At 41.1% G+C, this 24,455-nt stretch overlaps 1 protein-coding gene across 1 annotated transcript; it reads right to left on the reverse strand.

Moving 5' to 3' along the window:
* Positions 1-13,519: 13,519 nt before the first annotated feature.
* On the reverse strand, positions 13,520-24,004 carry LOC127160166 (protein NLRC3-like). Its single transcript, XM_051102814.1, is given in 11 exon segments — positions 13,520-14,064; positions 14,420-14,466; positions 16,161-16,334; positions 18,212-18,385; positions 18,501-18,674; positions 21,218-21,290; positions 21,293-22,751; positions 22,869-23,067; positions 23,520-23,642; positions 23,738-23,860; positions 23,955-24,004. Coding segments are annotated over 11 exon segments (3,141 nt in total).
* Positions 24,005-24,455: the final 451 nt, after the last annotated feature.

Genomic DNA, 24,455 nt, shown 5'->3' on the forward strand with positions numbered 1-24,455 from the left:
TCAAGTCACATTACAGCGGCTGTTTCTACTAAGTCAAGTCACAGCTGTGGCTCCTGAATCAAGCAAAGTTCAAGCCGATTCAAAGTTGCTGCTGTTCCAGAGTCAAGCAAGGTAAAAGCTACCGTTCCTGATTCAAGTAATGTCAAAGCTGCCGTTCCTGAGCAAAGTACGGTCAAGACTGAGGTTCTAGTGTCAAGCAAAGTCAGAACGGATCCTCCTGAGTCAAGTCAAACCACAGCTGATCTTCACGAGCCAAGTCAAGTCACAGCTGATCTTCAAGAGCCAAGTCAAGTCATTGCTGATCTTCACGAGCCAAGTCAAGTCATTGTTGATCTCCATGAGCCTAGTCAAGTCACAGTTGATCTTCTCAAGCCAAGTCAAGCCACAGCCAGTGTTCACGAGCCAAGTCACGTCCCATCTGACCGGTCCAGAGTTCAGTGACGTCCCGTCTGACCGCCTAGAGCCAGGTCACATCTCGTCTGTCCGTCCAGAGCCGCCTCACGTCTCCTCTGTCTGTCCAGAGTCTCGTCTTGACCCGTCCGCCAGTGTGATGGCGATCACCATTCTCAGTATGTTTGCCGCACACTACGCTCCAGGGGTCTCGTCTGCTCCAAAGATCCTGTCTGTTATCAAGTCTGTGCCAGAGGTCTCGTCTGACCTCCCCGAGCCTCATCATGTCATGTCGGCCAGTGTGATGGCGATCACCATCCTTAGTATGTGGGCCGCACACTACGCTCCAGAGCTCCCGTCTGTCACCAAACCTGCTCCAGAGCTCCCGTCTGTTCACAAGTCTGCCCCTGAGGTCACGTCTGTTCACAGGACCGCCCCTGAGGTCACGTCTACTCACAAATCAGCTCCAGAGGTCCTGTCTGGTCTCAAGTCTGCTCCAGAAGCCTCTTTCACCAGAGAAGCCGCGCCAATGCCTCCAGAGGTGTCAGCTCCGGCTGTAGAGCCTCCTATGGTGGCGGCGTCAAACTATGAACTCTCTGCTTCTCCCCCTATTCTGTCTATCTCCTCTATCCCTGCTCTCCCCAGGTCCCAGTCCTTGACGCAGTTGCCCACTCTGCCCTGGAGGTCTCCAGAGCCAGAGCCTCCTCCAGCACGCCCTCCAGAGCCAGAGCCTCCTCCAGCGCGCCCTCCAGCGCGTCCTCCAGAGCCAGCACGTCCTCCAGCGCACCCTCCAGAGTTGGCGCCTCCTCCAGCGCGCCCTCCAGAGCTGGCGCGTCCTCCAGCACGCCCTCCAGTGCCGGCACACCACGACAGCCGTGACAGAAATAGACATTCTTTGTATTTGAGCCTGGCATGACATGTCAGTAAGGTAATGAAGCTTCATTTTCAAATATCACATGATAGCCTCATTTCAAGCAATGCTTCGGAACACTGTTTCGAAACACTAGCGTGTCGATCTACCCATCCCTACTGTTCTATTCAAGTCTTTGTTTGGATTTCACGTTTGGTTTGTAAATAAAGCTGCACTTGGGTTCATCAGCTTCAACTCACCTTCAGTTAGATCATTAATCCTTACAGTTACATGTAATTACATGTTATTCTCTGTGATGATGACATATCTTTGGTCTAACTACACAATGAGTTAGAACAACTTGAACTTGAACAAAAATGGAAAGCTTGAAATAACATAACCACGAATCTCTTTTGTTTAATGTGCATGCGCCAAAAATACTACGTCATGATGGCGCACTGCTTCAGCAGAGTTTGAAAAATGCACTGTGTGCATCATATTTGTGTAATCGCGATGCATGAAGAAACAAACAAGAAGAGAACAAAAGGAGCACCGCGTTTGGATGATTACAGAATCAAGTAAGTTTATCTTGATATAAGCTTTCTTTATTCTTAATTTAGTCTCGCCATTTGTCTATGGAAGCAGATTAGACTCATTGATAAATCACGCAGGGGCGGACTGGGACAAAAATTCAGCCCTGGCACTGTAGCCACACCAGCCCACATTACCACACCGACACAGCCCCACCCACGGACACGCACATTCACTACTTATATTGGTGTACAGATGGTGAAATAATATAAGCAGTACCATATATAATAGATATTTAAACATTTAATGTATGTGACTGGAACAAAAACAACCCGTTTATAACAAATTTATACATACAGTAAAAACTAAATAAAAAATAATCAGTGAATCTTGTAGAGTCCGTGTGCTGTCTGTTTATGCCGTTTGTCTGCTATTACTTATGATAAGAGTAACCTGTGAATGTGTATCACACACACACACACACCTTTACACACAAATGGACATGCAGCACTAGCAACACTTCAGCATACTTTTATTCACAAATAACTATATATGTCATTCTCTGCAGTGTTCTTTATTGCCACTGTCTATACGCTTGACTGTCATTGTGTCCATGCTTCGTGCTTTATTGTATTGTCAGCAGGTGTCGCAGCAATTCACTCTTCTCTGCCACTCTGTCAATGGGTGCCATAAGTATTTCCTTTTCAGTTGCCATCAACATAAATGCCTCCAAGTTATCATTGGATATGGTGCTCCTGAGTCAATTTTTTTTACAAATTTGAGTGTGGAGAAGCTTCTCTCACAAGCAACCTGGGTGACAGACAGGGTGAGTAGGAACTTGTACCCGAGGCCTATAACATGGTAAGCATCTGTTAATAAGTTGTATCGCTGTAAAAGCTGATAACAACATACGGCACAGTTCTTACACGTAATAATAATAATAATAATACATTTTATTTATAGGCGCCTTTCTCAACACTCAAGGACACAGCACAATAAGTTACAAACAAGACAATAGATAACAGATAAGATACAGTAGATAACAGATAAGAAAATCCCATATACAGAGACAAAACATAGAAAAGTAGGAGTAAACAATTAAAGTTTAGGTAAGATATGCAATTGTAAACAAATAAGACTTGAGTCTGGATTTAAAAAGAGATAAAGAGTCAATATTTCTGATGTCTGGTGGTAGTGAATTCCAGAGCTGGGGAGCAGAGCAACAAAATGCCCTGCTGCCCATAGTGGAGAGACGAGCACAAGTAACAGTAAGATGAAGAGAGGAAGCAGATCGAAGAGAACGAGAGGGAGTATGGATGTGAAGAAGATCAGACAGATACGAAGGGGCAAAAATGTGAATAGCCTTGAAAGTGAACAAGTGAATTTTGAAGTCAATCCGAAACTTAACCGGAAGCCACTGAAATTGCTGCAAGACAGGGGTAATGTGGTGAAAAGGGGGGGATTCTGGCGATAATACAGGCTGCTGAGTTTTGAAGCAATTGAAGCTTATTGTCACGAATGCGGTCTCTGTGACTCCTCCCGTCCCGCGCCAGCGGGAGCCCTCACCCGAGTTTTGACTCCATTTCCCACAATCCCGTGCCTGGGGACTCGCACTTCCGGTTCCGGGTCGCCCGGGTCTCTTCCGCTCCGGTGGCCATTTTAGCGTGCCGCGTCGGCGCGCTCGTTGCGAAGTTTTGTCGGCTATGTCCCCAATTCTGAGCGTTTTTCTATCGGACTGTCTCTCTGTTGCCAACCGGACTGTTTGTATCGTGTGTGAACCTTTGCTGCCTGCCATTTACCGACCCTTGCTCGTTTCACCGATTACTGCCTTTGATCGCCGCCGACCTCGACCATTTGCATGGACTTTGACTACTCGTTTGTGTTTGCCTTCACCACGTCAGTCTGCCGTTGTTGACCACAGCCTGTTTACACTGTCCGATTTAATTAAACTGTTGCGAATGGATCCTACGTCTCATGATTCATCTGTAGCCTCGTCACAGAAAACTTCGCCACCAACGGATCCAGCGACAGTTTCCCAGATCGCGTCTGACCCAGCACCAGCAGCAACTAGATCGCCTGACCGCCTTGACTGAACAACTCGTGCAGGCGATCCAGGGTTTGCGGGCCACCCCACCTCCCGTCGCCTCACCTCCACCTGCACAACTTCCAGCTGCACCACAGCCAGTCACCGCCAGCCCGAAGCTTGCTTTCCCGGAGAAGTTCGACGGGACCGCTGCTAAATGTAAGGGTTTTCTGCTTCAATGCACTCTTTTCGTTAATCAGCAGCCTAACTTGTACGCGTCGGATGAGAGCAAGATCACCTTCGTTTGCTCACTCCTCACGGGAAAGGCTCTTGAGTGGGCCACCGTGGTCTGGGATCTGGGTCAGTCCACATACCCCACTTTTGCTACCTTCCTTCGGAGCTTCAAGGAGGTGTTCCAACCAACCTCGGAGAGCGGCGAGGCGGGGGAACAGATCGTCACGCTCCGTCAAGGTCGCTGTACGGCTGCGGATTACACGCTGGAATTTCGTACATTAGCGGCGCAAAGCGGGTGGAACGATGGTCCCCTCAAGCTCCACTATCGTAAGGGATTAAATCCGGACCTGCATGTGGAGCTGGCTTGTCGCGATGAGGGCCTGAATCTCAACCAATACATTGACCTGTCCATCCGGATCGACAATGTCATGCGGGCCAGGAGGCTCGCTCGTCCATTCACCACGCCTCTGTCACACCAACCCCCAGCCGCTCCAGTCCCCGAACCCATGCAGCTCGGAACCACTAAGATCACCACTGAGGAGAGGGAACGGGCGGATTCGCAACCATCTTTGTCTGTACTGTGGAGAGGCGGGACATATTCGAGCCACCTGTCCCACACGACCACCACGACCTCCCACCTCGGTGAGTGAACGTAGCCTTCTCAGAATAAATGTGAAATAACTGTGTTACTCCGTTGTGGTGACAGATCCATCAAGACCAATGCTTTAATTGACTCCGGTGCAGCCGGCAATTTCATTGACAAGGACTTTGCTGAAATTAACCAGTTGCCTCTCTCTCCCTGTGCTTCACCTGTGGCAGTGGCCGCCCTCGACAGGAGACCACTAGGAACCGAACGCATTGACCACACCACCACTGATCTCACCCTCCACATAGAACCCGGTCACCAGGAAACCATCAGATTCTTCGTTATTACGTCACCTCAGTCTCCTCTCATCCTGGGATTCCCCTGGCTGGACCGCCACGAACCCACCATCGCCTGGGCTAGAGGTGCCATCACTCACTGGTCATCACACTGCCAACAATCTTGCATCCAGCCTCCTCCCACGACCCCAGCCTGCATAACCACACCATCTCCCAACAGCACCATTCCGGCCGAGTACCACGACCTTCTCGAGGCCTTTAGCACCACCAAGGCCACCGAACTACCTCCCCACCGACCAGGGGACTGCGCTATTGAGCTCGCGGCTGGAACTTTTCCGCCTCGGGGCCGCATCTTCCCGCTTTCACAGACGAGACCGAGGCCATGGAGCATTACATCAAGGAGGAGCTCGCTAAGGGATTTATCCGACCCTCCACCTCTCCAGCTTCGGCGGGCTTCTTCTTTGTTAAGAAGAAGGACGGAGGATTGCGGCCTTGCATCGACTACCACGCTCTTAACGAGGTGACTGTAAAGTACCGATATCCGCTTCCGCTCTTTCCTCCGGCTCAGAAGCAACTACGGTCGGCCCGCTTTTACACCAAGCTGGATCTACGCTCAGCCTACAACCTGATGCGTATCCGGGAAGGGGACGAGTGGAAGAGTGGAAGCCTTCTCCACGACCTCTGGGCACTATGAATATAGGGTGATGCCCTTCGGGCTGGCCAACTGTCCATCGTACTTCCAGGCGTTCGTCAACGATGTCTTCCGCGACATGCTGAATCGATGGGTGATTGTGTACATTGATGATATCCTCATTTATTCTAACACGTATGCCGACCACGTTCAACACGTCAGGACCGTGCTCCAGCGCCTCATCCAGCATAAACTGTATGCCAAGGAAGAAAAGTGCCAGTTTCACCAAGAGAGCGTTGCTTTCCTGGGGTACATAATCAGTCCCGAGGGGGTGGCTATAGACGATGCTAAGGTGGACGCCGTACGCAACTGGCCTCTCCCCAAGACCCTTAAGGAGCTTCAGAGGTTTTACCTCCGCACCCATTCTCCGTCATCCGGATCCTCAGCAGCCTTTCATCGTCGAGGTCGACTTATAGAGAGATTTGTGAGGAAGACCAGGAAGACCAAAAAGTAAAGAATTACAATAATCGGTGCGGGAGATGACAAGACTGTGAACAAGAATAGTAGTATGAGGGGTAAGGGAAGGGCGAAGGCGGTTAATATTACGTAGATGAAAATAAGCGGACCGGGTGATATTGTTAATATGTGATTGAAATGACAGTGTACTGTCCAGGATGACACCCAAACTCTTAACCTGAGTAGAAGGAGCAACAGTGGAATTATCAATTGAAAGAGAAAAAGACTTAGTTTTGGATAAAGTTGATTTAGTGCCAATTAGAAGAAATTCTGTTTTGTCACTATTTAATTTGAGGAAATTGGAGGAGAACCAAGATTTAAGTTCAGGGAAACAGTCAGCGAGGGCAGAAGGAGGGAGAGTTGAATTAGGTTTGCTGGAGAGGTAGAGTTGGGTGTCATCATCATAACAGTGGAATAGAATGTCATATTTGCGGAAGATACTGCCAAGAGGAAGTAGATAGATAATGAAAAGAAGGGGCCCCAGGACAGAGCCCTGAGGCACACCAGCATTAACAGGAGAAAGTTGGGAGCTAAAGGATTGTAACTGAATGAACTGAGTGCGCCCTGAAAGATAAGATTTAAACCAGTCTAAGGGAGTGTGAGTGATGCCAATTCGAGATGGGACGAAAATTATTAAAGTTATTAGGATCGTCACCAGACTTTTTCAGTATTGGAGTAATGGCAGCAGTTTTAAAGGAGGTGGGAACAATTCCAATGGTGATAGAAGAGCAAATAATAGCAGAAATGAGAGGAAGAAGGGAGGGGAGGCAGAAATCAGAAGAAGTGCTGTGGGAGGAGTTTGAACCTAGATGCTGGTGGATCTTATGTATTTTCTCATCAAAAAAAGAGTTACAAAAGGCAGATAAATACAGATGAGGGGGTAGAGAACATGGGGGTCTAAAAATGTTATTGAAAAGTGAAAACAGTGTCCTAGAATTGCCTTCATTAGAACTGATTATACTAGAATAATAACTAGATTTAGTATTAACAATACAGTTCCTATAGTGCAGAATATGATTTTTGTAGATATCTTTGTGGACAGTAAGACCAGTTTTCCTATAAATGCACTCAAGCTGGCGACCTCTAGCTTTCATTAGCCGAAGCTCAGAAGTAAACCAAGGTGCGGAGTGGGAAAATGATACAGTCCTAGTTTTCAGAGGAGCAAGAGAATTGAAAATACTATTGAGACCATTGTTATAAGAAGAAACCAGATCATCAGAAATGGGCAAATTAATAATGTTCAGAAGGCTATCAATACCAGAGGAAAGGGCATCAATATTAATGTTCTTAATATTACGAAATGAAATGACACATGGTTGTTTGATTACAGAAAGGGAAAGTTGAACAACTTTTATTCATAATCTCTACCTGTTCTTCATCAGTTCCATCCACAGGTATCTCTCTCACAATCTTGGTTGTATACTCCTCCACTGCAGACTTTTTCAGTTTCTCCCATTGACCAGCGAGACAAGTCAGCTCATACTGTAAAGTGTCAACAGTAGCTCGGTTGTCAAACTTTAGTAAGCATCTGCTTAGTTCTGTGAGTGACGTCTTGGGCAATCCATTATCTCTGATCTCTAAGAATCTTCTAGGGTCCAGATAAGCAAGGTCTGCAAACATTGTGCCATGTGTCAGAAAGCGTTGATGGATGCTTTCAGTGACTGTATCCATGATGACATGGTGTACCTTAGTCTTGTAGGCCATTTCCATGTCCCTTTCCACCTCATCCTGAGCCAACTCCCCTGGCATTGTCTTCCTTTTCCTTATCCTTTTCTTTGCCAGCTCAGTTTGCACTTCCAGTTTGGTGTCTTCATCCTGTTCTTGTAGCTTGGCATTAGCCCACTGCACAAAGATGTCTGCTGCTCTTTTCACAGAGTCAAAGTTTCTAGCGTTCTTTTGCAGAGCTTCTTGAGTTTCCACAACCATCCGATGTGCTGTCAGAATGTCCAATCCACTGGTTTGTAGGTACTTAGAGAGAGGAGATGTTTGTTCAAATACACACAAAAAAGTTTGGGCAGTAAGGATGGTTTCATACTTGAGCAGGGCCTCTTTAAACCCTCTGGCTTTGACACATACATTTGGCTTTTGACTTGCCATCTCTTCAATATTTGTCAAAGTGAGAACCACATACACAAACAATGCATTTTGTGGGTTGCCAAAAAATCTGAAGACCTTCTTCAGAGCAGCATCCTTGGCACACCAGCGTGTCTCTCCTATAGAAGAGAGCCGTCTGTGGTGAGGGTCCTGACTCTTTTTCTTCCAGACATTCATTCTTTGATAGGACTCTCAAATGAAAACTGCTAGGTCATTTAGTAGTGAGAATAGTGATGCGCTTTCTATAACTACTCCTGTGGTGTCTCCCATCAGGATATAAGGTTCAGGATATGTGCATAACACCACACATGTACTTGGTTCGGAGAGTGTGAAGAAAGCAAGGCAGAGAAGCCATTGTACTGGCCTTGCATGTTTGCAGCTCCATCAGTAGAATTTCCAATACAATTACTCATGTCCAGCTGTAGTGTATCAATGACTTCTTTAACTGACTAAAGTAACTCCCAGACGATGCCTCACAACTGACAACAGCAACAAGTCACTCATGGACAACATCATTCACATAGCGGAGAATGACTGAACATTGGTCTTTTGCAGAGATGTCTTGTGTTGTATCTATTTGCACTGAGAACATTACAGCTTGTCTAACTTCAGAGCTAATAGATTTTTGAATAATGCATCGGATGGCATCTATTACATTATTGACTGTATTTTTGGAAATCAGAGTGAGAAGGGATCCTCTGCCTTTCCCTCCGGTCTGATATATCCTCTTGCTCTTCTCTATGCAGTCCACAACGTGTTCTTGCAGGCAGGTGTCATACTTGCTTATTAAAAGAATAAGCTCCAAAAAGTTCCTGTGATCTACAGAGATGTCCCCTAATGTATAAGCAGCTTCAGACTCCCACTGAGCACTGTACGTCCAAACGACGTCATTTCAACGTCTTTGTCGGAATATAGACATGATCTGCACGTCGGGTGGACGTCTTATGTTTGTTGGGCTGGGACCCCCTGTAGCTAAGTCCTCTCTTGCCTATCACCTTGACAACCTCTACAACACGTTCCAGCACCTGACGCCTCTTGCAAACTTGCTCTCTGTGTGCAGACATTTGCCGGCCAAAGAGTAAATGGTTTATGTTTGCTTTGCTGGCCCTCAAGAAGTACGCTTCTGCACAATTTCTGTGGACAAAACTTTGTCGATGCTCTTCAATTCTCTGATGGATATGCCTCCAATCTCTCATTCCTACAGTAAATGGATTGCCACTATCACAGGGCTTGGCATAGGCAAGACAAACTGAACAAAACAACGTATGCCTCTTCTCACAGTATGTCAGCCACTTCCAATTTGTGCCATCCTCACAATGAAATACTTTCTTCACAACTGCATTTTTGGATGTTTGTCTGGGATGGTACGTGAAAAACAGGTCATGATCTGTAGATTTAGGCCGTGTGAACCAGTCAACATCTGGGGCCTCTCCTGTGTGCTCTGCTTCTCCTATGTGCTCTGCCTCTGCCTCTCCTGTGTGCTCTGCTTCTCCTGCGAGCTCTGCCTCTCCTGCATGCTCTGCCTCTACTGTGTGCTCTGTTTCTCCTATGTGCTCTGCCTCTGCCTCTCCTGTGTGCTCTGCTTTTCCTGCAAGCTCTGCCTCTCCTGCATGCTCTACCTCTACTGTGTGCTCTGTTTCTCCTATGTGCTCTGCCTCTGCCTCTCCTGCATGCTCTGCCTCTCCTGTGTGCTCTGCTTCTCCTATGTGCTCTGCCTCTGCCTCTCCTGCAAGCTCTTTTTCCTCAACTTCATGATGAACCTGAGTGTCATCATTATTTGGATCACTGCTTATGCTAGGCTTTGCCTCATTCTTGTTTTGAATAAATATGTGCTTATGAAACAATTATAGTTGAACTAATGAATAAATATTAATAATTATGACCTAACGTACAGTTAAGTTCAAATGTAACTATGTAGACATAATTACAATTATTGTCATGTGTTCACCTCTACTTTAGAGTTAATTACAAACCCAAAGTACAGTGTGTAACTGTTTTGTTTTTCCTACCTCTACCACACTCCTCCCTGTCTCTGCTAGGCCTACCGTAGCATCCTTTCTCACAGCACTGGTATTGGCAGAGCAGTCTCTGGCTGCACTGATTCCAGCAACATTCTAGTTAATAAACACAGTATAGGATGTAAAGATTGCAGCAATTTTTTTTCTGACTCAACATTGGAATACACATTAATACAATTAAGTAATAACAGTAGCACAAAAAGGAATAGAATATACAGCAAAAAAAAAAAAAAAAAACAGCAATATTTGTGTGTGTGTACCAGCAGATTTGTACATTTTTAAATCCTTCATGATATATAGTTATTTGTGAATTAATGTATGCTGAAGTGTTGCTAGTGCTGCATCTCCATTTGTGTGTAAAGGTGTGTATGTGTGTGTGATACACATTCACAGGATACTCCTATCACAGTGTTAAAAAGGCTCACATGAGCTTTTATTTTGAAGTGTTTCTGGCAATCAGCCAGTGATCTCATACTCATGTTGATTGTACATGGAAGTGTTTTAGTATCTTTATTTGTATAAGTTTTTCTGATTCCTTAATTTGTTTATTCTAATTTGTTGTAGACTACACATACACACCAACCTACATGGATACCCCAAAGTGATTGCTAGTGCTTGCATGCTCAGTACTTGTTGGAAACTTTGTGGAAAGAATAAAGAATCAAAAGAATTCTGGATTGATTGCATCTCATTGTCTCTGACCGGACATCTGTGGTGAACTAGTCCCCCACTGGCAACCCCTAACTGGTTTCTATATCAGTTTTCTATACACAGTATTAAGAAACTGTCAGCATTTGTGTCAGGGTGTGTCTTTCTCATTGCTGTCTTCCTACCTCCATGATACTTGACTCTGCTGCAGCAGCTGAGCTATCTGCACTGGGTCCAGAAACATTCTAGTTTTGAATAGATGAACACACGATTCAGTCAAGGGAGAACATAAGCAAGCCAATGTATCATTTTACATTGTCTAACTATTGCATAGATATATTACACTATTGCCTGTAATAGAAGTCTATGTTCCACCCTACCTAAGGATTAATTACATACTGTGACCTATGCATGTATTTAATGTTTTACTTTAAAGACTAGCTATGTATTCAGAGTTCACTACAAATGCCTACAGTACTATGGCTATAGCTATAGGTTTTTTTTGCATGCTAGACTATATTGCTAGTAGCATACAGCAGTCTGTATACCCTAAATCCCACGTTATCTGCTGATAATGACATTTTAAAATGTACGGGAGTTCTACGCTAAGCTTACAACTGTTAAACACAGTGTAGGTTACTGTCAAAAACTGTCAGAAGTAGCGTGAATGGCATGAAAATTACTTAATATATTTTAGTATAATTTAGTATATTTTCTGTTTTCTTCTTACCTCCTCTACCACGCTACTGTCCTCCGATGCAGCAGCCGAATTTAAACCTTTTGAGAATATTTCAGTTAATTTTATGCATTTGGCAGCGTCTGATTTTAGAGCCCTTTTTTGCTTTCTCTGAGCTTTTCGGCACCGCCTTTCCTTTTTTTCCATCTCTGACAATTAGCTTGTGTTGCACTTACTGTTTGACATTCTTGCCAGATTTTGATTACGTCCGCGCAACCTCTGATTGGGTCGGCCCATCTCGAAACCAGCCGGCCATCGCCGATTGGGCGAATATTCACATCTTGCAAGAGATAAAAGCTGCCTGCATGTAAAAACAATACATCTTACGAAAAAAAAAACAAAAAAAAAACTGACCGGCAAAAGACATGATGCACACATGCGTGTCACAATTCACATGAATGAAACCCAATTCACGTGCACAAAAAATATATATATATATATTCACAAAAAACAATTCACGTGCACAAAATAAGAATATAAATTCATAAAATAAGTTTCACAAATTGCAAAACACAATTCACAGATTTACAACTGTGTACAACAATTTTTAAAAATCACGAGTGTATCACAGATTGTGAGTGTGTGAATAGCCTTTTTTTTGCGTGTGCATTTTTAGACTTGCGTGTGTGTTTTTGAGACTTTCCTGGCAGTAAACTTCTCCCACGCGGGTCACTCGTACTCTTTAGCCAATCAGATTTGAGCCTGTCGATCGACCAATCATAACCTGCTGTGGGCGTTCCTACCTTACGTTACGTCATCAGCGCGAGTCAGTTATCAGTTCCAGTTATGATAGTAGACAGCTGTTGATAGTCTCATTTAAGGTAACTAGCCTAGTAAAGGTGTATTGTTTCATCTTGCATGCTTAAAAATTGTATTAACTTTTATTTTATGAATTTATATTCTTATTTTGTGAATATATATATATATATATTTTTTTTTTCGTGCACGTGAATTGGGTTTCATGCATGTGAATTGGGACACACATGTGTGCATCGTGTCTTTTGCGTGAATTATTAATGAGTCTAATCTGCTTCCATATTTGTCCGCCTTTCACTGTAACCCAGCAGTTTTTGCTATATGGACTCGGTAAGTGAATCAATTATTAATTGTGTCCTGTAATTTATCTATGACATTACTGCATTCTTATATCGATGTGATCGCGTGTGTGGACCAAGAAATTTGGCTGCTGAAAATACTATATTTTATTTTAAATAAAATATTTAAAATTCAATTTAACGCTACTGAACAAAATTTAAAAATTTCGATCTTGTGTCGGCGCCAATAGCCTTGTGGACGGTGCACCGACACATGGTGCGTTTGCGCCTCGGGCCTCCTGAGTGTGAATCCTGCCTTGTGGACCTTTACCGATCCCACTCTCCCTCTCACTTTCTGTCTCATCTCCACTGCCTCATCAAAGAAAAATGGAAACAAAAAGAATCTGATCTTGTAATGTTTAATGTATATAATCGATATTATAACCACCAATAACATTCACTATATCAGCCACCTCTAGAAATAACGTTGTTGTTTTTTCTTTTTTGCATTTGAAGAGTGAGATGTTCCGTTACTGCTTGTGTTTGTAATATGTAATATTTTAAGTTAAGTTATTCATTCATTTTGCAGGATCAGTAAAAATTTGTTACTGGAGATACAGTGTGGAAACACCAGACCAGTACTGAAGAGGTGATGTTAGTTTTTTGATGAACTGATGCCCAGTCAGCTCACCCTGATCACACATTAGGTAATTTTAATAGTAAACTAATACAAATAATTGATATGACACTGAAATAAAATGTAGATTGAGAAAAGGACAGATCACACTGTCACTCAGCATGACTCACACACACAGTGATCTTACTGTCTAAGCAAGGATTTATGACACATTTATTTTGACATTTCACTGATACAGCAATGTAATGAAGAGTCTCTGTAATACTCTGTTAAGGGAAGAATCTATTCTGATTCATCAACACAATTTCACTGATGATCCAGGATAAACATAAAACCCAGGATAGAGCGGCTGAGTGAATGTGGTCTGGACTGTGTGGATGAATTTCATTGTGTCAGTGATGCTGTAGAAGGACAGAGTTCCTGCGCTCTCATCCACATACACTCCTATTCTACTATAATCATACGCTGTTCTTTTGTGTACAGGCTTTACATGGAGATTATTCTCAATATTATTGTGTCTGAATGAGTAACCGGCTTGACAACAGTACAAAATCCAGGACTGATCATTATATCCAAACACACACTCAGCACCATTTCCCTTCCTGCCGATGCTCTTATATGACACTGATATTTGCACACCATTCATCCCATTCCACTCAATCTCCCAGTAAGAGCGTCCACACACTCTCTCTCTACACAACACCTGATATACACAATCAAATCTGTCCTGATGATCAGGATACGGCTGATGGTTAGACTCCCATTTAATTTTTCTGCTCTCCTCAGACAGAATAAGATTCGTGTTTGCTGTTTCTGGATCCAGTGTGAGATCACAGCCATCTGAACACAAGAACAAATATATTTATAACACAACAACAATCAGTAAAGCTTTGAGTTGTACAGGTTTGTGTGTGGTTTATGAAATAGTTTATGAAGTTTACCCTTGTGTCCCTATAATTCAATTAGCTTAAAAAACATTCAAATGGTGTTGTTGTTGTTGTTGTTTTTTAATGTAAAAATGTAGAAAGTTTTGTGTCACATTAGGTTTAGGGGTAGGGTTGGTGTAGGTGAATAGAAAATACAGTTTGTACAATTAAAAAATCATTATGCCTATGGGAGTCCCCATAAACAACAGATGCCAACGTGTGTGTGTGTGTGTGTGCAAGCATGAGTGCATGTGTGTTTGTGAACATACATTTCTTTAGCCCTTCTGTAATCCTGGATTCTCCTCCATGATTCACACTATAAAACACACAGAGTCATATTCAGTCAATGAACAAACACAAAATCATATTAATTATTATTATTAATATAATTATTATAATTCATTATAGTTTTGTCGTCCAATGATTATGAAAAGAAGATAATCAATATAAAACAACATGGTAAATGTGCTTTAAACATTTTCAACATGTTACAACATGCTAGATTCGTACTAGAAGAACTTTTTTTCTTTTCTTTTTCTTTAGCTTTTTTTTTATTGCCAGGTATATCACAGAGACCGAACTTCTCTAAAGCACAGAGCTGCATTAGTAACATCTCTACCTGTACTTCACAAGAGCGTGAAGAAACTCCAGAGGTGAGACACATGTTTGAGTTTCAAACCAGACCATGAAATCAACATCTGCTTCAGATGCAGGGAAATTATCAATAGGGCAGGTGAATTTTACTGTCTCATTCTGACAGAAACGTAGAAATACTGTAAGTCCAGTCATGGTGCAAGAAGGACCTTTTTTTTCCTTTTGACAATAGATAACACAAAATCTCATCTAAACACTTTTGATAAATGGCTACGTTTTTCTTTTTTTAAAAAATAAATTTACTAAAAAAATTTAATACTTTTTTTTAAATAAATTTAATCTGAATATCAGCGTTTGTGAGTCTTGTCAGTAAAAAACGTTTTGAGGTTTTTAACGAGCCAATCTAAAGCTCGTACAGCGCTCTCAGGACCATTCTGTCCATCCATGATGTTTTAAAAAAAACAATGTTTTCGCAAATTATTTAGTTAATTGCTTAAGGCTACTTGTTTGTGATTGTCGCTCTCTGTTGTTTAAACTGCTAAAATATAACAATTCTCACAATATTTCTGAAATTATTGATTTTCGCTCCATGAACTCAGGATCAAAGTCTGAGTTGACAGAGAAAGCTGATGATTGGCGTCATGGCCAACAAAGCCAGACTGGATTGGTTTGGTACTGTCAACTCAAAACTAATCCTGTAAACCTGAGTTTGTTCAGTCACCATCAAGCTCTAGGTGCTAATCACTAACAATTAGCACTTTAACATTTTGGCCTGGTTTCACAGACAGGTCTTAGATTAAGCAAGGATTAGGCCATAGTTTAATAAGACATATAAATTGCTTTTATAAATGTGCCTTAGAAAAAAAAACATTACCATCAAATTGATAAATTTAATTATTCCAGCTGCTGTGAGAAAAGGCTATAAACAATCCAGGATGTAGCATCCTCATATGCGATATAATGTAGCAATATAGCTTACTAGCTGGTGACGTAATGACGCCGAGGCATGCTCGTACATTCCAGAGAAAACTTACCAGTACAACTCAAATTAAAAAACATTATCATAAGCTAACCGTTGTGAGTCGAGCTAAAGTAATGTGACAGTTTTGAACACTGGTTGGTTATGTACTTACTCAAATATTGATTTTGGATCATTTTGAAACAAAAATAAAGTTACAGACTTTTATTTTTGTTGATTTGGCTTTGCTCCTCCTGAAGCCAGTGCTTCTTATTTAAGCTATTTTGTTTAAATGAAAACAGTGATCTTGGTGTTTGTGGTGCTGCAGCAGGGCTTAGACTAGTGCTCTTTAAATGATTTACACTGTTGCATCCTCTAGAAACTCCTAGACTCATGTAGATATACATAGACACTGAGTTTAAATAATAAAACCTGAGAACTATTTCTGTTTAACATACTTGAGTTTGTCCAGTCTGTAGTTTGGATTCTTGAGTTTTTCAGAGAGAAGCTTCACTGCTGAATCCCCTGGATAATTGTAGCTCAGATCCAGCTCTCTCAGGTGTAAGGGGTTTGAACTCAGAGATGAAGACACATAATGACAGCCTTCCTCTGCCACCATACAGCCAGACAACCTACAAACACACACAGCAACAGTCCACAATACATTACTTTGGCAGACATCACCAACACAGTCATTTGTGCTATAAGCTGTTATTTTGTGTACTTTCAGTCACAACATAACACAAGTGAAGTCAAAAGATGCATTTATACTCCAGTAAGAACAGGAACAAAATATTCTGTATTTCCAGAGGGTATTCCAGATAGCAGGTTTTTAAGGTTAAGTAAGTGGGTAAACTCAGCTTTCAGTAACTATATTTTTTATATTATAATCATGCACAATGTAGATTCTGATGTGGACTTATACATTCACACATATATTTTTATTTTGTAGGAGACATAGTTAAAAGTTAAAAAGCCTTTATTCACACTATAGTCATCTCAATAAAAACATTACAATACATCAAAACAATAACATCAAAAACAAACAAAACAATACATCAAAAAAAAAAAATCCACTGATGTATTCCAGCCTTCAAATTGAAATTTAAATAATAATAATAATAATAATGATTAAAAAATACTAGTAACGGTTTCATAAAATTGGAGTCAAGTCTGAATCTTCATTTAGGAAAAATTTTAGCTCTTAACTTGCAAATATCCCAAAATCTTCCCTTTGTAAACATCTTTGTAGTCTATCACTCTTTCTAACAGATCCAGTCACTGTTTCCAAATCAATGATTTTTAAAGTAGATTCATGCAGACACATAATGCACTGCTATATTGAATAATCTTTGTTTCTTGTGCGAATTGCATTTTTATGATTCCATAATCTATCTTGCAACCCATGTTTAGTTTGACACATCAAAAATTAAAAGGACACTGAAGTGTATAGATTACATATGTACGCTTACAATTTATAAAGGATCTATTTTAATACATTTTCTTTGTGCAGACATCTACAAATTTAGTTACATTCTCACAATGATTGCAATGTCCACACCCTTGTATTTCTCTATCCAACCATGCTGTTTGTTTCATAGCAGGCAAATAGCTTCTCACAACTTTAACCTTAATCGTGGGAGCCTTTCTGTAGCTCACAAAATATCACAAGGTGTTCAAAAGAGAAAAAACAACTTAAATGGGAAGCGTTGGCTTCAGGAGGGGGCAAGGCCAACAAACAGCTCTGACTTGGGAGTAAATCTCCCCTCAGCTTCCACAATACAACCAAGTAAACAACCAATAAAGCAAGATAATATACTGCAAGGGGGACGAGAGGTGTTGGACAGGCCAACCCCTGACCTCACTCACACTCTCCTCTGGCTTCACTTCAGTGAAGGCTGCAGATGCCCCTGTCTTGCGTGCTGAAATTGCAAATTTACTGGCGAAGGAAGCGATAGAGCCGGTCACTCTAGCCGATATGAGGACAGGGTTTTACAGCACTTACTTCATGGTACCCAAGAAAGGCGGTGGGATACGACAGATCTTGGATCTTCACGTTTTGAACTGGGCCCTTCACAGACTACCGTTCAAGATGCTCACACAGAAGCACATCTTCAGGTGTGTCCGTCCCCAAAATTGGTTTGCAGCGATCGACCAGAAAGATGCATACTTTCATGTTTCGATCCTTCCGCGCCAAAGACCATTTCTGTGGTTCGCGTTCGAAGGGCAAGCTTATCACTACAATGTAGATCAGTTGTGCAAACACAGGGACTAGGTGCTCATGCACCTCAGCCGGTTGGGTCTTCGGGTTAACTAAGAAAAGAGTAAACTCTTTCCGACGCAAAGGATCTCTTTTCTCAGTATGGTCTTTTTCACTTGGATGATGCAATGGCAGCCATAGGACAACGGTGCTAGTGCACTCAAAACACATCAGCTATACATTTGGTGACAACATGTAAAGGTTTATTGTGTTATTATTTTGTTAATTATTGTATGAAAATATATTAACCTCAGTATCTGCAGCTGACAGTTTGGACTCTTCAGTCCATCAGAAAGATACTTCACTCCTGAATCCCACAGGTCATTGTTACTTAGATCCAGCTCTCTCAGGACAGAGTTTGGAGATTGTAAAAGTGATGAAAAGCTCTCACAAGACTGAGCAGTGAGATTGCATATGGAAAATCTGAACAAGAAAAACAAAATGTCATTGCATACAGAATAAGTCTTTGCAAATGTGATTTTTAGTGATCAAGTTTATGCATTAAATGCATAAATAAATAAATGAGAGTGAATCAAACCTCAGTATCTCCAGCTTACAGAATGGACTCTTCAGTCCATCAGAAAGAAGTTTCACTGCAGAATCCTCCAGATCAGTATTACTGCAGTCCAGCTCTCTCAGGACAGAGTTTGAGGATTGTTGAGCTGATGACAAACTTTGACAAGACTGAACAGTGATATTACACCCATATAGCCTGTGTAGAGAAGAAAATATCAAACAATGACATTAATAAGTTTATCAGATGGGGATTCTAAGGTGCATGCTACAGGCAGCAAGTTTTTCTAATCAAGTCTGAAAAACAATGTTAATTGGTGTGGTGATGAATGGATAATGGGCCTCATTTATCAGTCTAAAGCCTTCTACACACTGCAAAATGAATCTAATAAACTTGGGTACGACATGCATGTAAACTGTACGATGATGACACCTATTGACTAAGAGGCTACAATGCACCTTACTATAGAAGAATAAAATGTCATCAGCATGTGCTATTGGTAAACAAAAAGAGCATAATGAATCACACTTTGGCAGTTTTTGTAGTTTTTATGTATGCTTTAAAAAGTGGAAGTGGCAAAAGAGGAAGGAGTAAGAGCTTGAGGTGCAGTTTTAAGTTTTAGTGCCATGTCGCATTGATTTCATGTGGCATTTTAATTGGCTGCTAAGTAAAGTGGGTTGTGGCAGCAGTGTCAGCCTGATCATTCAGCCGATGATCAGGCTGAATTTCTGACACTGCCAGAAAATGATCGTAAGCAAATGATCTTTGGTTGCATCTTTGAACCTCTTGCACTGTAAGACATAGTACCATGAATTAAGAGCCACTATCACAGATATTGCCATGATTGTTTCACGATGCCAATCTTTCGTCTGGGCCAGACGAAAATCGTGCAGTGTGTTTTGGGTTTAACATAGAAACAAGCACAGATCTGAGCACACAAATCAACATAACAGGGTTAACGTTATTCATGAATCATTTATATGCTGCCAACCACATCATATTTATGATTGTACATTGACAAATGTGGAGGCAGAAAATATTTTTTTTAATATCACACCCTTAGAAACACCCCAGTTTAGAAGCATTGCCCTTAGAGTTTACAACAGAAAAATGTAACCCAGCCAAAATGAGAAAGCAAACTCATGAAAGAAAAATTTATTTTACATCAAAAGCCCCCCCGTTAACCTTGTAATTGCAAACAATTACATAATTTTTTATGTATATTAAATAACAGGAAATCTAACAAAACATTTACAAACATTATAAACACTAAGTGTGATCCTGCACCTCGAAACCAGTCATAAGGGTACATTTTTTGAAATTGAGATTTATACATCATAAACGTCATAAAGTATACATCTAAAAGTTAAATAAACTTTTCATTGATGTATGTTTTGTTAGGATAGGGCAATATTTTGAAATAATCTGAAAATCTGGAATCTGAGGGTGCAAAACTGGAATCTGAGGGTGCAGTCTCGGGGTGTTTCAGGGTGTTTGAACAAAGGGGTGTTTGAACAAAGACATCCTCGTTGTTTAGTATGACTGCTCTTTTTTGTCATTTCTTGTTTGTCATTTTTTTTTGTTATTTATCTTGGGGTAAGGGTTAGTTAGGTTTTTGTGTTTGAAATGTTCAACTGCTGTTAGTTTAACTTGAAAAAAAATGTACAACACGGTCTAATATGTAATTTTCCAGTAGGGGGCAGTCACCTAACGCATTCGATTACACGCACAATTACAGTCATGGTCAAAAATATTAGTACCCTTGCAATTCTGTCAGAAAATGCAACACTTCTCTCAGAAAATTGTTCCAATTGCAGATGTTTTGGTATTCACATGCTTATTGTTTTGTTTTTTCACAAAAAAACAGAGAAGAAACGTCCAACTTGATAAAATTTCACACAGAACTCAAAAATGGACATAGGGAGGCACAGGAAGAATTTATCATATTTGAAAAATATTAAGCCAAAAATATATTTTTTAAAGTATATTTATGTGAATATAAATTCTACCAATATTTTAGTCCAAGAAAATGCTTTTTCTTCCCCCAGAAATAATGGAAATATATATTCCATTGTATATGAAGGTTGAAACTAAATATATTTCCTATTTCAAAAATGTATTTCATTGAGTTTCCCTGTTTGCAACATATATTTAGTATATATTTCAAATATATTTTGGCCGGAAAAAAATATATTTTTTTGCCATATGAGGTATTTCGGGTCGGGCTTAATAATGGTCCTTGCACTGCGGTTAAAACGAGTAGTGCTGTTCCCCACTGCTGCGCTTCTACTGTCTGCTTATATTCTTTTTCAATGCTTATTTGAGAAATAAATTAGTTTTATATAAATAAAAACAGGGTTACAATTTGATAGATTAGTTTGAGTCTCAACTACAGATTAATATTTTTTTCTGCAATGGCATGAATGAATACTCACGCATGTCCTGATTTTGCTGAGTTAGATCTAAAAATGTTAAGTTTAATATAGAAATTTAAACTTGACCATATCTCTAAACCTAAACCTAACCTTACCCATGAGTAATCCCTAAAATCAGAGGAAATGATAGATAAATGACACTAATGTACAAGCACCAAACACTAATTGAAAGCCTAAACCTTCACAAAAACTATAAACTGTTTTTGCAAACCTGATTGGTTAATCACAATGTTGTTCCCGGGTCAACAAAGATGTTGATCCAGGAACATGTTGTACTTGGTAAAATCAGGTTCTGCAAATACTCACAGAGCTTTTCTGCAGTTGATCACAGCTGGTATCAGTCTTCCTCTCCCCTCATCTGATGTGTTGTATTTATGGTGTTCAGGTCATCCAGCACCTCCTCTGACATCTGAATCATGTAAGCGATTGTTGAGCAGTGGGTTGGAGAGAGATACATCCCTGAGTTTTTGTCTGATTTTACAAACTCCTGAATCTCTCTGGACAGAGTCTGATCATTCACTTCCAGTAGACAGAGGAACAGATTGATGGCTCTGTCAGCTGAGAAATCATTATTTCCCTGGATTCTGTCTTTAATGTACTTTGTGTTTTCTCTGATGGTCTCTGAGCTGTTCTCTGTGTGTGTCAGTAGATCCTGTAAGAGTCTCTGATTGGACTCTAATGATATACCCAGCAGGAACCGCAGAAACAGATCCAGCTGACCATTCTTACTCTCAATGGCTTTATTAACTGCTGATTTTAGCAGCTCATTCAAAGAGCTTTCCTCAGATCTGTACCTTTCATGTTTGTATCCCAGAAACTGCACTGGCTTCTGTGTTAAATAGCAGTAAAATGCACAGAAAGCAGCGAGAAACTCTTGAAAGCTCAGATGAATGAAGCTGTAGACTTTCCTCTGATGAATCACAGATTCCTCCTTAAAGATCTCAGTGCAAATCCCAGAATACACTGAGGCGTCAGTGACGTCTATGCCGCTCTCAAACAGGTCCTCCTCATAGAACATCACATTGCCCTTCATCAGTTGTTTGAAAGCCACTTCAGCAAGTTTGACAATCACTTCTCTGCTGGACTGCAGGAGTTTCTCTGGATCTCTCTCTTCATACTTCTGATTCCTCATGTTGATCTGAATCAGCAGGAAGTGGATGTACATTTCAGTCAGAGTTTGTGGGATTTCTGCACTCAGATCATCATTCAGGAGCTTCTGAAGCACAATGGATGAGATCCAGCAGAAAACAGGGATGTGGCACATTATGTGGAGGCTTCTTGCTCTTCTGATGTGTGAGATAATTCTGCTGGCTTGATGTTTGTCACTAATTCTCTTTCTGAAATATTCTTCCTTCTGAGGCTCATTGAATCCCTGAATTTCTGTCATACGGTCAATGTATTTGGAGGGGATCTGATTAACTGCTGCTGGTCTGGAGGTGATCCAGATGAGAGCAGAGGGAAGCAGCTCTCCTTTCATGAGGTTTGACATCAACACACCCACTGATGAAATCTCAGTCACATCACAAACTTTCTGATCATCTGAAAAAATCAGTGTGATTCTGCTTTCATCCAGACCATCAAAGATGAACACAACTTTACACTTCTCATAAATCTTTGAGTGCAGATTTTTAAGCTCAGGATGAAAGTCCAGCAGAAGTTTGTGAAGACTGTACTCTTGATCTTGGATCAAGTTCAGCTCTCGAAATGGAAGCACAAACATGAAATCTACATCCTGATTGGCTTTACTCTCAGTCCAGTCCATAATGAACTTCTGCACAGAGACGGTTTTTCCGATCCCAGCGATGCCTTTAGTAAGAACAGTCTTGATCTGGTCTTCTTCCTTACATCCTGGTTCAGGTAAGGCTTTAAAGATGTGATTGCAGTTGATTAGAGTGTGTTGTGAGTGTTTTTTTCTTGGTGTTTTCTCCATCTGTAAAACCTCATGTTCTTCATTCACTCCTTCAATCTCTCCATCTATAATGTAGAGCTGTGTGTAGATCCTGTTCAGGAGGGTTTGAGTCTCGTATAGATTGACTCCCTCAAATAATCTCTCATACTTGTTCTTCATGTTGGTTTTGTGCTGGTCTTTGATTCTTTGTAGTTCACCATCTACTGGTTGGTGAGAATCCTGCTGCAGGGCTCCGGTCTTATCATCTCTATCCACACAGCAGAAACAAGAACAACAACACAATGAATGAGTATGAGCTGAATGACCTTTCAGTAGAGCAACATCTCAGACCTAGACTATTTTAATTAAGAAACTGACAAATCAGATCAGCTGGAACCAGCTTAATTCTGTAAGTGACATTTAGTAAAAATCCTTTGAGTCTGTCCATCTTGGTTTCAACTGTAAAAAAAAATTGTATTCATAACATGATGCACCACAAACAAGCCATTCACCTCAAATTTCTCAAAAAGTGGTTGACCGTTTTTTGTTGGTGTTGTTGTTTTTTTGATGGCTGATGACAGTGATGGATGAATCTGGTTCATATTCAGATGACAGCTCTTTATAATGGAGCAAACACATTTGTGATGAGGTTAAACCAGATAATGTGCCTTCAGCTTTGCAGCCTGCAGCAGTTCAGTAGGCCTATATGTTTGTACTCACAAAGGCTCAGAGGGCACGGCTTCATCACTGAGATCAGGCTGATGATGTGTAGATCCATCACACTGCATAGGCACACAACTGGATACTGGACATGATGCTGTCTGACGCTCCTTTGGGCCGATACTGAGATAAACACATAATGAATTAAGATCACCTCTTTTTATCAGTGATGAATAAGTTATAATCCTGTCTCTTGTCTGCACTTGTTATTGTCTCACCTGGGGTTAAAGGTCACTGATCCAGTAATGAACTTAAGGGGTTCATGCATTGATCTAGCACTCTTCATAGACACGCAGCTGGAGACTTGGCATGATGCTGTCTCACTTTCCTTTGATCTGATACTGAGATAAACACATCATTAATTAAGAAGTTTTCTTTTTTTGACTGATGATTAAGTCACAGTCGTGTCTCTTGTCTGCTTGGTTATCATCTCACCTGGGGTTAAAGGTCACTGGTCCAGTACTGAACTTAAGTGGTTCGTGCATTGATCTAGAACTCTTCATAGACACGCAACTGGGGTCTGGAGATGCTCTCGTTTTCTGGTTATGAACATCATCCTTCTCCCCTCTCTTGTCATAGAGACTCATTTTAGAGTCGGTCTTTTCCTTTGTCTCCATAAAGATTTCTGTTCTGCATTTCTACATACAGTGACATACAAATCAACTGTCATCTTTACAAAAATTTAAACATCTTCAGACATTTTCTTTAGCACAAAAGATTTAGTCTTCACTGGAGTCATTTAGAGAGCTTCAGAATTCGGCAAAACATCCTTGATGCATTAAATGCAAGAAAAAGTGAACAGTATGATCTTGGATCACAACAGGCAACAATTTGCATAGCCTTTTAAAGTTGACTTTATGTAGTGAATTATTTTAACTTAATATGTCAAGCTGTCATGAATTAAAACATAGTTTTGTAACATGTTTATATTTCAGT

The sequence above is a fragment of the Labeo rohita genome, unplaced genomic scaffold (genome assembly GCF_022985175.1).
Source record: "Labeo rohita strain BAU-BD-2019 unplaced genomic scaffold, IGBB_LRoh.1.0 scaffold_30, whole genome shotgun sequence".
NCBI classification, from domain to species: domain Eukaryota; kingdom Metazoa; phylum Chordata; class Actinopteri; order Cypriniformes; family Cyprinidae; genus Labeo; species Labeo rohita.